Source organism: Penicillium chrysogenum (genome assembly GCF_028827035.1).
Source record: "Penicillium chrysogenum strain IBT 35668 chromosome Unknown utg000002l_segment0_segment0, whole genome shotgun sequence".
In the NCBI taxonomy this organism is placed as follows: Eukaryota; Fungi; Ascomycota; class Eurotiomycetes; order Eurotiales; family Aspergillaceae; genus Penicillium; species Penicillium chrysogenum.
In genome coordinates this window covers 3,546,272-3,560,517 of record NW_026622750.1, presented here as the reverse complement: position 1 = coordinate 3,560,517, position 14,246 = coordinate 3,546,272, and the positions used below count along the sequence as shown (strand labels likewise).

The 14,246-nt window shown below is 47.8% G+C and overlaps 4 protein-coding genes across 4 annotated transcripts; 3 read left to right on the top strand and 1 right to left on the bottom strand.

The window, feature by feature from the left end:
• Positions 1–615: 615 nt before the first annotated feature.
• Positions 616–2,185, top strand: N7489_004769 (uncharacterized protein; the record flags this gene model as incomplete). Its single annotated transcript, XM_056710521.1, has 3 exons — positions 616–1,224; positions 1,301–1,495; positions 1,844–2,185. 3 exons carry the CDS (start codon positions 616–618, stop codon positions 2,183–2,185), a joined length of 1,146 nt encoding a protein of 381 aa, XP_056568942.1.
• A 2,807-nt stretch (positions 2,186–4,992) lies between these two features.
• On the top strand, positions 4,993–6,132 carry N7489_004768 (uncharacterized protein; the record flags this gene model as incomplete). Its single annotated transcript, XM_056710520.1, has 3 exons — positions 4,993–5,128; positions 5,433–5,941; positions 6,079–6,132. The coding sequence occupies 3 exons, from the start codon at positions 4,993–4,995 to the stop codon at positions 6,130–6,132; spliced, it is 699 nt and encodes a 232-aa protein (XP_056568941.1).
• Positions 6,133–7,117: 985 nt separating this feature from the next.
• N7489_004767 (uncharacterized protein) lies at positions 7,118–8,274 on the bottom strand (the record flags this gene model as incomplete). Its single annotated transcript, XM_056710519.1, has 6 exons — positions 7,118–7,235; positions 7,285–7,468; positions 7,534–7,612; positions 7,671–8,027; positions 8,080–8,185; positions 8,240–8,274. 6 exons carry the CDS (start codon positions 8,272–8,274, stop codon positions 7,118–7,120), a joined length of 879 nt encoding a protein of 292 aa, XP_056568940.1.
• A 3,835-nt stretch (positions 8,275–12,109) lies between these two features.
• Positions 12,110–14,237, top strand: N7489_004766 (uncharacterized protein; the record flags this gene model as incomplete). Its single annotated transcript, XM_056710518.1, has 4 exons — positions 12,110–12,176; positions 12,218–13,534; positions 13,600–13,933; positions 14,033–14,237. 4 exons carry the CDS (start codon positions 12,110–12,112, stop codon positions 14,235–14,237), a joined length of 1,923 nt encoding a protein of 640 aa, XP_056568939.1.
• Between the last annotated feature and the right edge of the window lie 9 nt (positions 14,238–14,246).

Sequence of the window (14,246 nt, the reverse complement as noted above, 5' to 3'; positions counted from 1 at the left end):
TATCAATTTAAATACAGGCACACAGTTGGTACAAATTTTCGGTTATCACATAGGCCTGCAAGTCACTTGATAACACCCCTCGTGGGGCGGGCAAAGCGTATCGGTCCTAGATCTCGACATGCTGCGGGCAAAATACCTATCCAACAAGCTTGAGTTTCCGTTCTATTATAATACGTGAGACCCAGATGCAAGAGATTATGGTGCTTGGGAAAAATCAAAGGTCGCAAGGGGCGGAGGAATTCTGGCTTGGAGGATATTCCCAATCGGGTATGGTTCAGATTTCATACCATCCCTAATATGCTAATGGGAACCAGATATGAGGGCAACTATTTGGAATATTGGCTCAACACGGCATGCTAGCTAACTTTGGGGCGTGGGCTTTGCCTTGGCTAACTCCGCGCCCCCTCCGGTCTCGCCATATATTGTCAGAACGCTACACCAGGCCCAAGTGTGGTCGTCGACGGTATTTCCGATACAGACCACTCCTACACACAAGGTGACTAGCGGTAAATTAAAATATAGGTAGATGGATGGAACTCTCTCTGTCCCTGGGTCTGCCGACATATCCCCCACCTCCAGGATACCACCAACTCAGTGCTGCCGACTTTGTCTCAAATGATGCAAATCCCAACGGGAAGCGCTCCCCCCGTGGATATGGGGTCATTCCTGTTTGTCTTTCGGCCTAATGTGGCGATTCCTCAATTTTGCGTCGCATATCGATGGTGGGAAGATGAGGCAATCAATATGCTATGGGCTTACGATTTCAATGATATCAGTCAAGCGATCCGATTTGGGCTATTCCACGACGAATCTTCTCCGCGAAGCTCACTGCTGAGCCGTAATATGCAGTTCATCAATGAGTTCCTCCTTGCGGCGTCAAAGCCGTACGAGCATTGCCGCCTATCAGAGTTGTCACATCCGCAGAAAGTGGAAGAGATCCTGCTTCGATCTAGTATCCCGCAACGTCCATTACTTACATGGAACTGGATTCCCACTATATCAGGGGGTTCGTCGGACCCTAGAACAATCGCTCTAGAAATCGAGGCAGAGAGTTATTTTCATTTCCAGCAGATCGCTTTTGAGGATATCGTACGCTCCGCTCTTGGATACAAAGCCGTGTCAGTAGAGTGGTTCTTGCAGCAGCATACATCATTATATGGTATTCTTGTGAATCATCTACACATGTACCCGGAGGAACTTCTGCTTTATTTAGAAGTGGAGAAGGTTGGTGATCCATGAAGCTCAAAACGAATGATCTGCATACTCCGCCATATGACAATCGACTAATTGTTTCACATAGCACCTACGGGACCGGAGCCCCTTTGCCCATCAAGCCCTTGCAAAGTGCATCATGGCCATCCAGCCTGACGGCAAGCACAATATGCCTTCACGTAACACCCCAGGATTTGCATTCATCGCAGCCCCAATTCAGCAACTGTTCAAAAACCATTCCTCCAGCCTATCAACTATATTCAAGGTTCTCAGTGTCCTTGCTGTACGTTTCCAGAAAGCATACAGACACTCTGACCGAATGAATTGGTTCGCACCCTTCGAAACTTCTCTTCCTCTGTTGGAAGACTGCCTTTCTTCGTCAGCGACCGATTTGGCAAGCCTTGACACAGACGGATAAATGTTTATTTGAGAGACTGTCGCGAGAGACACTAATAGCGGAAGATGCTATGGGTTTGGAACCCCTCATCCATTGGCAAGTGCTAAGCAATTCTGTGTTGGAATACTGCTCTGGACTGTCGGACCTAGTTCCGTACCTTCAGACCTGCACATTGGTAAGGACTCCAACTATCGAACATACCAAGAAACTGAAATTTAATTTGTTTTCTCACAGGAGCTTTATGAGGCGCGCAACTATTATTCTATAATGGCTATACTAGACGGCCTTTGCAAATATATTGCGGTCGGATCTAATACATTCCGTGCTTTCGACGCCAGTCGGACTGTTGTTACTCCTACCTCTTTGATCCCGCCCAAAGTTTTGCCTCTCATAGACCCAAGCCACAATTTCGCTTCATACCGCAAGCGCTACGATCAGCATCCCGGTATTCCATTCCTCCAGCCTCATATTCGGGAGTTCAGACAGTGCGGCAAGTCGGCGCAACAGCCGCTACTTCGGCTATTCCAAGCTATAACCAGTTCCCAGCGTGAGGACAATGACCCGGTGTCCTGTTAATTCCTTATGTCTGCCGTACTATGCCTCCCACTGTGGCCACTGAGCGCTTCCCTGAAAGTGGAATAACGCGGCACATCTTCGTGGCGTCAATAAAATGTACCCAGGTGACCAACAATGTGGATCAATCAATTGATGGTGAAATGAATTTTGGTGGAATATTTTGTTGCTGGACGAGAGAGAGTGAGGCGTGTACGTAATGCTCAGTCCTTGAGCCAGGAGCATGAGCTGGGTGAGGATGCAAAGTCAGCTCAGCATACGATGATATGATGATATTGTGGCAATTAACCCTTGTCCTTGTTGTGATGTTTTCCGCTCACCACAAGGATACCATATTCCGTCTTCGGGTCTTTTGCATTCCGAAGAAATATTCTAGTTTTCAGTATATGGCAGATAGTTGGATCGTCTAGCCGCACAGTCGGGGAGTATTCAATTCATGGCATTTATACCTAATTCAGGATAGGTATTGGCCTAACCCAGACTGACAGCTATGAAGTGCCCAACTAAAGCTTCCGCCAGCAAGGTCACATAAGCCAAATGGTGATATGCGGTGATATGGAGAAGAGAGATATGGAAACCTTGTTGTTCGGGACCTACGCGGGATCAAGCAGTCAGGTCAGAGGAATGCCTCTGGATGCACATTTGAAGAAGTCGACAATATCGACATGAGAAATATGTGCTTTCAGGCTTACCAGCAACATGCCGGATATCTGTGACTCTATCCAGATATCGGTTTAGCCATGGAATAAACGCTTTAGCTTCCCACGTCAATGCTTTTTTTACCATCTTCGTGCAGTGTGTGATAGAGTACTTCTCCCATAGTACCGTAGTAGCTAAGTCCACGGTGGACCTTGGAAGGTCAACCTCTGGAATAACGTGTTTCGAGGGGTTGGCGATATAGCCCTTCGCCCTCCCCTTCGATTTTTCAGTCGTGTCATCGCGGAGCAGCTCTACTACACAGCGGAGTAGGAGGATAAAGGAACGGGCTTTGTAGGGTATGGATATTCTGCGGGCAAGAATCATAGACCGTGGTTGAAGATTGGATAGGCGTAGATTCCAGCTGAGGGCATTCAGCGACATCCTTTTGAGCAGAAGAGATAGAGTCAGAGTATGGTACGATATGTGTCAGATTAAACAGAGGGGGCTTACCTCAACTTATCTTGGATCAACAACGCGCGCGAGCTATCTCCCACTGGAGCCGCAGGGCTTCTGGCCGGGGGTCTGACTAGCGCCTTCAAGACACACCAAACCATCTCACCAGTCGTGTAGAGGATCCCTTTGTTGGAAGCATATAACATTGGGGTAGTGCGCTGACCCTTGTGCTATACGGCATCTTGGTCGAGTAAAGACAAGCGATCGTTTGACGAAGAGACAGATGGGAGAGGTCAGTAGTTCGATGGGCCTGACAATTATCATTTGGACCAGCAAATCGCAATCAAACGATAAAGTCCAAACCAGTCCGGCCAAAGTTCGGAGTAAGCATCCATATGCACCCGCACGGTTATCGTTAATCCTATCGCGAGACCGGTCTTATCAAAGTTATAAATATTGTCGGGCTCTGTTCCAAAATGTTTTCAAACAGGTTAAGCCACACCTAATGATTTTCGAATCTTCACATTTCGCACGCTCGTAATCATAACGTTTCGAGAATCGGGAGGAAAGAAGTTGGTCCAGTTTCATAAAGTTATATACCCACTTTTCGGCGATTGAAAGAACCGGGGTAGTTTGAAGCAGGTTCGCAGTTCCTCGTACAGTAGAAGGCCGTAGGGGGCTGCTCCGCGTGCATCAAGCGAGTGGATTTCCTTGGCCAGAGTCCGTTCGCGAATGGGCTCACAATTCAAGAGTATCGGGCACGACTTGTCACGGCCGGCTACGCACGAGAAAGCATTGAGATCCGCGACTTTTCAGAAAACGTGTTCGGGCAGTTGGCCGAATTCTTATAGAAAACGGAACCTGAAGTGAAATTGCATGGCTTATTAATTGGTCACTTTCAGTACGCGGCGAGGATGTTCGATTGGTGGCGCAGAATAGGTGTGGCCAGAGGCTAAATCGCCGTTGCGAGGAAGTTTTAGAAAGAGCATTCCTCTCATTCTTTCTTTGCACAATCTAGCAAGAATAAAGGGAAGACTAACCTTACGCACACTGCTCTAGCAATCCACTTTGTCGTGTATAGCTAATCTTAACTAAATGGCCCTACTAGAGAAAGTGTTAAACTATAGCAAGTTGTATAAATTCATCAATAGGTAGGTGTATCATCCTCGCCAACCTTATCGCCGGCGCGCTCGCTATCTTAAAACAAGCAAAAGCGGCAATAGCTAGTCAAACCGTGCTCAGAAATGCATCTATACTAGTGCCGATACGACTCGAGAGTGAGTCGTCGTTTACCGTATCGCGCGGTATTAGATTAAACGTTATTACAATTGCCGACTATTTCTATAAGCCGGAATAACTAATATATCGGCTATCCTAAAGAAATGCTCGAATAGAAGTTTTGAAGTCGACGATAGGGCGAACGTTAAAGCGAGAGAGTACAACCCTAGAAGTCGATAGCGGCGTCTAGACCTAAAGCACAGCGCTAAACGAAGAGGGCAACGTAAGTGATTTTGCTATATATTCCCCCAAGGGTGTCGCCTCGGGAGTCTCGACTATTATACCAATGTTTTACGTACACCGCAAAATTAACATAGGTCGTAAAGGCGGGTAGAAATCTCCTCTGTAAAGACCGATCCGCAACGAGGAACGTTAGGACAGAGCCGAGGCCGAAGGGAAGCACATATATGGTTTTAGTCATTTCGCCGAGAGTAGCCGTTATGCCTAAATACGAAGATAGCCGCGCTGACCCCAAGGACGAGGAGCAAAAGCAGGCCCGGCTTTCGAAGAGCACACCCATAGGTGAGGATGGTAAGCCATACGTTGAATGGGATTTCAACGTATGGTTCATACGCCGTAAGTAGTAGTGAGAAAGCTATGAGATGATGAACCGCGTAGTTCTATCCGAAGCTTTGACTCGAGCTTTCCCAGCTGTCATGCGGCCCACGCCTAATTGCGCTCTCGTAGCTTGAAATTAAATTCAATCAAACGCACCAGAGCGGCTCGTATAAAGGCGCCCGAACGACCATGTAAGGGGATGAAAGAGGTTGAAATTGTTTCTTAACGCACCATCAGCACAGCCAGGAGGAACACGTCTGCTTGTTACCATGGAGCTGTCTACCGAACCCTCACAACCTATCGACTCTCAATCTCCCCATAGCTCAATGCCGTCCCCTCGACTCAGCGTCGACTTTGGCTAGCGCAAGCCAAATCACTCATCTCCTACAAAAATACACCAAATGTAGATCCCGTTACATCCTCTCGTATCCACTCGCCAAGAAGCGTCTCAAGTTTAAAGGCTACTCGACCGGCGAGTTATTCGGCGTCGGCTGTTTAAACCTAGTCAGCATCGATGCCGACTACGAAGTCCATGGCCGCAAAGACCAAATCGTTGCGCAGAGGCGCCTCAAAACTTCCTACGCTCACCGATCTACTGCCGCATTGACCACTGGCAAGCCGGTTACCTTGACCTGGTACAGCGATAGCAACTTCACTAAGTGGGACTTCATTTGCTGCGATGAACAGCAATTGCCCGTGGCCAAGTTCACGTTGAAAATTTGGGGGGTAAGGAAGCTAGGTCGAATCAAATTCATGGGTCCAATGGCGCACAACCAGAAGCTGCAAGAAGAGATTGTTGTGACTAGTTTGACTTTGTCCTACCAAATGGCGGTACGGACCGGTAATATCCTCAATTGGCCTGAGCCCTCATTGCTCGTCCCGGACACGAGCCTAAGGCTGGCAGCTCGGGCCCCAGGACTGTTCCTTTCTCTTCCCCTCGGGAATCCACTGAGATTGGGCAACCCCAGGCTGAGGCTTCTGAACAGCCTGCTAATGGAACTCAACTTCAATCGGCTATCTAAGTTTTGGCTGTATCGAGTTTGCGGGGTTGCATTTGTTTTCAGGGATACCATACTACGATACACACACACAATTTATTACCGCCCGGCGGCTAAGCCGAAAGTGCAACTATCACTGATATATTAATACATACATGTCCAGATATATGTCGTGTCTCCTTGGAGCCCATACATGGTTACTTTCAGTATCTGTCATCTCAGCAGTCGATATTGTGGCGGGTCCTCGTGGGTTAGTATTCTGTTAGTAGGCTGGCTTGAAGGCGCTTCTTCAAGTGTTCAACATCCTACCCTCGGCAGTTGAAGCGCGTCTACCGCTTCTGGCACGAGGCGGTCGGTGTAAATTAGGTCGGGGAGGGTGAGTGATTGGTATCGGTCGAGATGGTTAAGCGGCGTCGAGTCGGCCCGAAGCGATTGAAAGCCGTATTGAGGCCCGCACTGCTTCCAAGCTCGGCGTCCAATTTCGAACATCGGAAGGCGATTTCGCGCCCAGGAAGAAGGTTATGTTGCCTCGGTGGGTCTGAGTACATTATAGCATGTCCGTCTGGTGCGTAGTCCACTTCCAACAACGAAAGAGGAAGAACAAGAGCCTTTGCAATGATCTATGATTGCTTGCTCCACTCTGGGATAGCGAGTTAGTAGTAGAGATGTCTGACGGAAGGCGGGCTTGCATCAGTGGCGCAAGACTCGGTATTTGCAATATTTTCATTCGATTACCACTAGGTTGGACTCTATGCCCATCAAGGTAGATAACATGAAATGTTGTGATCTCCAGTAACCGCACGATGGGTTTCGGAAACAGTATCATGATGGGTGTAAGAGATCTTCTTCAGATATGATTCTCATTCAGCAAACGAATTTTACTGAACGTTTGCCCTTTCCTGATGGTTGTCTGGGATACCCTCGTAGTAAAAAACTGAGCTTCCCGGCGTCCAGCAAGCCCAACCAGCAAGCTTGAAATTATTGACCAAAAGATACCGACAGAAAGACCCTAATATGTCCCACTCGTTTCTTCGGTCATCAGAAGGTCCTCAAAATCTCCATTAGGTGGGAGGTCATCATTTTGCCAGTCGCAGGCACCACGGTGATAGTTCAGAACCTCGAAATACCTTTCAATCGTTAGCTCAACTCAACGCGTAACCAGATCAGAGGACATACATTGTGCTCTTCCACTCGTCAGCTGAAAGCTTTGGGTCCAGAAAAGACCAATCAAGCTGGCTATCACAAACAGGCTCATCATCAGAATCCTGGTAGGTCACGACATATGGGTGCTTAATGGCATCCGCCGTGGTGATTCTCTCATGTGGATCGACGTTGAGCATTTTCTCCACGAGATCAATGGCTATAAAAGTGAGTATACCTGTGGCAAAGGAAATGTATTGAAGTTTGTCAAAGGCGATCGCTTACCTTGAGGGTCGGCATCTCCAAGGATAGATGTAAGTCCAAAGGACTCTTTCTTTGGTAGCGAGTCCACGAATTCCAAGGTCTACAAATCGTCATCAGTAATCATTGACCTGGGCTTGGGTTGCGTGTCTCAATCATACACTCTTGCTGTAGACTCTCTTCATAACCTCCTCGGATGGCTTCCCCAAAAGTTCGGTAATCAAGATGAACTGATGCACATGGTTCCTCCCGGGGAAGAGAACCTTCCCTAGAATCATCTCTGCCAGAATACACCCAACGCTCCACATATCCACCGCGTAGTTGTAATTCTGCCAGGTCAACATGATCTCCGGCGCGCGGTAGTATCGTGTGGCGACATAGCCGGTCATCTGGGCATCTTGTTCTCGGGCTAAACCAAAGTCACAAATCTTTAAATCGCAGTTGTCATCGATCAAAATGTTGCTTGGTTTGAGGTCGCGGTGAATGACTCCGGCCGAATGAATGTATTTCAATCCACGCTGTTTCAATTAGATATGCCGCGTGTCTGGTGACCATCTCGGGTGGACATACCAGCATTTGGTAGGTAAAAAATTGAATGAATTGACACTCCAAAGGCTTTGACGACGCTCGCAAAAGGCGATGAAGATCTGTCATCATACAGTCTGTCACGATATAGCTGTAACACAAAATATTAGCATTTCTTTCAACTTTAGCATAGTAATTCTCATACAGATCCTCGGATGGAGAGATAAAGATGTCCGTCATGTTAATTAACTAGTTGAGGTTAGTTAACAGTCCCTACGCCGAATATGCGTGCCACGCATATACACATACATTATCATGTCGCAGGTTACGTAACAAATGAACCTCACGACACGTACGCTTGGCCAGAGCTGTAGAACCGAATGGCCTCGAAATTTTTTTATAGCGACCTCTGAATTGGCTATCGAATCATGCGCTGAACTATTCATTTGTCAATAATGAATTGGGGAGGATGGATATATGAGTAATATACCAAATCGTTCCGGCGCTGCCACAGCCTTGCACTTCCAAACCCGAATATCTATCTGTGGTTTCAAAGCCTGTGCCCATGACTTTTGTCCCTAAGAATGTGACCATAATTGCTTAGTTGAGTGAAGAATACAGTGGTAAGTAAATATCAAGTAAATGGTGGAAGAATATTGAACTGTTGGATTTGCAGCCTAAGGAGTAAATTGTGCCAAAGAGAAATTGATGACGTCATAACCTCGCCCAAATCAGGATAACCTGATGCGGCGGACCGACCGCATACCAACGGCTGATTTGTCGATCAAGTATAGAACGGCAGCATCTCCTGTCCACTGGAGGTTTCGTAAGCTTCCTCGGAGCAAATGAGCTCCTGAATATTGATATCCCGGGTAATCCTCATATAGACTAGCGCGACCTGGCATTATATTAACTCGAAGGCAGGCTAGGGCTCGTTCAAGAGATCATCCACACTTTACAAATCTACTCTGTACAAGCAACAGCTTCTCCTATATCTGAAAGGGTGTTTTTGCATATATCCTAGGTTCTGTAACGCGATACAGGATCACCGTTGGATTTTCGGAAGGTGCCAGTCTCATCGTAGAAAACATTTGGAATAGAGCTTTTTACCTTCTTTTCTAGAAACAATCGCCAGTAGTCACTCGGGGCCAACACTAGGCCATCTTTTGTGTCCTTTACTATGGCCATTTGTTGTTAAGGGTGACTCGACATTCTTGTTACGCACTGCAAACTGGTCACAGTTAGGTTGGAAGGTTCCGGTTATACTTGCCTTGTACTCCTCAGATTCCAACGTCAACGATCTGTGCTCTCAACCGTACTGTCGCCTAACAGACCTTACTGCAGACTGGGTCCTTTCGAGGTATCGAGGAACGGTGCCAGGTCGAGCGCCGAATAGGTCTATACCGAGGTATTGGTCTATTCGTGAGTGTTGTCAAGTTATAATCAAGTAAGAGAGTCACCAGTAATCCAAAAGGCAAACACAAGTAACAATGTATGATTGAAGACGAAGAACTCAACTAAGTACATGAGGGAGTGTCCTTATATATCCTTCGTTTCCTACTCCTGGCGTGACTCCCTGGAGTCACCGCTGGAGTCGCCCGTATACTCCTGCGTATACTTCTCAAAGTCGACGTGGGAGTCACGGTCACGTGTCCCTGGTTCGGTGCAGAGTAACTTCTGGTGTAGGTATTGTCCCGTACCCTGAAGTACATATGTATTAGATTTCAGTCGTGACCATGCTTTTTCTCACTCATTCGCTCGTAGTTCCTGAGTCACCGCAGACGGAAAGCATCTAGCCCCGCTTTCCTATTTAGCTCACTGCTTACGGGATCTCATCCAAGACGGCATGGATTTGACCTATTCTAGAGATGTGGTTTGAGTCTGGTCTCTTCCTCAATGAGCAAAGACCCTATTCAAATGACAGAATTTTACCGGAACTATACTCTTCATGGAAGGATGTACGCTAACTGATTCATGCCTGATATATCTGGTATAAGCCATATATTCATGCAGGAATTTCCACAAAGCTAGCACGAAATGCTCTGTGCTTTATTGCATGAGGCGAGGCAGCTTTGAAATAGCCACCACATTCCCAGGACTGCGAGATCGTGAAGTTACATGCCTTTCCTAATACCTAGACCCCCATTCCCTTCCGGCCTCCGGGCCCCTGTGACATTTCACCCAAAGTCACTGGGGACGCGCGCTGGCGAACGCATTTGCCCTGAGACAAGGCATAACAGAAAAGGAGAACACGTGAGGGGAAGGGGATTGGAACGGGCGCAACACAGCATCAACTCTTGCATTAGATTCAGCCTCGCGCAGACCCACAGTTTGTAACCCCTTTCATGCCATTCCATTTCATGGTATTTCCTTCAGAATATTACAGTGTTACCAGTATTCCTGTATAGTGGTTTTCGCAATTTCCTTCATACTATGACTTTGCTCACTCCGGTGTTTTCTGGCACAAGCTCGACATTCAGCCGCAGCTGAACGAGATAATGATTGAGTATTCGGGGGCAAGTGCTAAAAAAGGATAGTCGTTTCTGGGCTGGATACTTGACCAACAAGGATGCTGGGCAATGAGTGCACCAAACAAAACAAGTGGCTAGATCCCATATCCAAGTGTGCCTTTCGGAAAATTAGCGTGGTCCGAAACAATCATTTCCAAAATAACATGAGCATACTTCATTATGAATGGGATTTGCAAGGAAGGGTCTCACACATTCCATTCGTTTTTCCATAGGGTAGATCTCCGTCTATGTCTGTGTAACCCATGTGACCCGAATGTTTCTGAAATACTGTACATCACTCATGCAGGGGTCCACGGCCATCTATCCGTCATTGATCGCAATTGGGAAGAGGGGCCGATCTACGCTGACTTGCAGTGGTGGGTGCTGTTATAGCCAGTCAGGCCAAAAGAATGGTCTTGCCACTTGATCTCGTACCTACGGCACTTTATATGTGTCATATATCTCAGGAAGAAATTCAAAAGCTTGTTGGTTGTGGCTGCTTTAACCTGCCGCGGTCGCGCATATTACATTCGCTGTACTGGGACAATGTACTTATGCCCTCTATGACGAGCTCTAGGCCCTTATTCGCTCTGGCTAATACATATGCATCTATGGAAGTATAGAAAGTCCCCCCCTCGTGGGTCGAGCTCGTGAGGTTCCGGATATGACCAGCTCGATAACGAGAGATCGGCGATGGCTACCTTTAGCCGTCTGTTTCACCCACAATAACGGGGAACACGTCATCTGGATTGGCCGGCTAAACGTGCCGCCTTGAAATTAATCTGTACCGCACGACATCATAATAAGCTACAAAGTTTGTAGATTGTACCTATGATTACTCTGGCCTACGTTACTGGTGACGGGCTTTTTTCTCCGCATGGTTGATCCATCATTAGGGCAATGGAAACCCATGGCTTTATTGCTGGCGTTCGGTAAATTCCTCTAGCTCCATGAGGGACTTCACTAAATTGCCTGTCTCAACGAAATGAAGCATAACTTAATATTCGAAATAACTTGCAAGATTTCTTTCTAGGTCCCGATCCTTCACCGCTATTCCAAGGTGGGGAAAGAAGCTACGGCTGACCAATGACATATAATACCCTGCAAAGGAACATAATTGGCTTGTCGTTACCCCTTACCCTGAAGCCGAACACTAGAAAAGAATCAAATTATTGCAAAGTGACATTCTTATCGATACTATCAGTTTGGAGGTAATCTATTTTGGCGAGATAGGTGCCGGTAGGCGATCAGTGGCGTCATCTGTCGGAAAATAATGGCCTAGCGTTTTGCATCTGCTCTTAGCCCCCATGTGATGAATGTCCGCTGCTGAGGGAGTCCAATTTACCAATGAGAATTGGCCAATCAAGCAGGGCGGCTTTCGTTCCGCCAATGATTACTCCCCTTTTCAGTGTTATCGTTGTGACTCACTCTGACTACCAAGGGATCTTACCGTTAAGACGAACGGCTACGATCGACGGTTTAATAACTTTTTTTGGTGTCTGCTCGCTTTGGTTGATTCTGATTTTCAATCAGTATGTGCATTTGTTTCCCACAACATTCCTAATATGGCTGCGATTGGAACTTCTGATGCGCAGTCACACTACCGACTGGCGCAGGAACGGGATACCACAAGTGAGACTGATTCTCTCAAATGACTATCCTCATCATCACAGTAGCGATTGATAATATCGCTGACCTTCGCCTGCGGCAGATATATTCCGCACGAGCAATCTGCATCGCACTTCGCCCCTTTCGATCATGCCAGCACAGTACTTTTGTCCCACAACCGTCGCGAGATTCGGCCCTGACTTCCTTCGTCCAGCTGGGCGCCATCCGTGGGACCCAGCGCGCCTTGGTCTCGCTTTTCGATCGTACCCACAAGCACGTTGTTGCAGAAGCCACTCCCGCCTTGAATCTGCTGGGTGGCTGCATCAAAGATGACCGGGAGCGGCTACAATTAGGATGCTGCGTGCTTCCAAAAGACAGGAGTTTTTGCCACCATGTCGAGCGCTTGCCGTCGTGGTTTTCTACGGATAATAGTGGAGTTGCCGGAGCTAGCGCTTTGGTTATAATGGATGTGACCAAGGACGAGCGTTTCAGGTCCTGCGAAGTACTTGAGGCGCTCTCCGACGTGCGCTTCTACGCGACGGTTCCTATAGTCAGTCCCCGAGGCTTTACGATTGTTGCCTATAGTGTGATGGATAACGAGCCGAGGACGTTGGATCCTGATCGTCACGCCCTGCAGTTCATGAATGAGATGGCTGCGACAGTAAAGGATCACCTGGCAATGGTGAATACTACACGCAGAAGTCGCAAAGCGGAACGAATGATCGTGGGACTAGGTGGTTTCATCGAGGGAAAGTCCATCCTTCGCCATTCGTGGATGGAGGCCAACGCACAGTTTGCTGCATCGGAACAGTCTGGGGAGGCGCCAGAGGGCCAGTTGAACATTGTGCAACAGCGTGTACAGGAGGCCGCCAAGGAAAAAGGCCAGGCAATTCATGTCTTCCGAGACTCATACCGAAGAGCCGAAGAAACCTGGAGCCATCCATCAAATAGCTGCAGCCAAGGGGTGGACCGAAGCCAAAGACCCAGGATCGTGTTGTATTCGGAGAACTCTGTCCGAACCGTGCTCGCAGGCGAAAGCTTGCAGGACGACACCCTTTCATCCAGCATCAAACTTGTCTTCTCTCGCGCGGCAAATTTGATTTGGGAGTCGGTTGGAGCGGAGGGAGTCATGTTTCTCGATGCGAATAGCAATCGCTTTGGGAGCCTTGTCAACCGCACTAGCCGCAAAGTATCCCCAAGCTCAGAAGTTCCTACATCGGGTAGTGACGGAAGCACCGCCTCAGAATCTTCATTGAAACACAAGCTTTTTGGCGAGCCTGACAGTACATTTGCGTCTAAATGCTTGGTATTTTCGAGCTCACAGACATCTAGTATCAATGATGAGCCGAGAACAGGTCGAGCAGCCGTGTACCGGAACCACTGTTCAGTTCGCTTGTACGGCGATATCCCCGCGGGAAGATTTTCTCTTACAACGACAATGGATTAGTCTCAGAAGACAGCAACGACACTTCACAGAATAAGCCCGGATCCAAGCACCGCGGCACAACCGATAATGCTTACCATATCGATGAGCGACGTTCATCCAGCAAGAAGCGGAATAAGTCAACTTTCCGACAAGATGCTGACCACCTGATCAAAATATTCCCTGAAGCTAGGAACATTCTTTTCTTGCCGATCTGGGACTCAGGCAAGCGCAGGTGTTTTGCCGGAACGCTGGTCTGGACGAATATTCTTGAACATATCTTTACATTTGAAAATGAGCTCGTGTTCGTTTCCGCTTATGCCAACAGTATAATGGCTGAAATTCATCGGCTTGACGTGTAGGCGGTGGAAAAGGCAAAAACCAAATTGGTCACCAGCATCACACACGAGCTCCGAACGCCGCTCCACGGGATACTAGGCACAGCTGACGTACTCAGTGATACGGCCATGAATGCCACGCAATATGGCATGATTCATACAATCGAGTCATGTGGCCGCACCCTCTTGGACACCATCAACAATCTACTTGATGTCACCTTCATCGACAAGTACCAGAAAAAAACCATTTCGCCTGAGCGAAAGTTGAGGAGAGGCGCAGATTGTCTTGCCTGCCAATTCGACGGAGCGGGGCGTGCAGAGTAAAGACCGCGG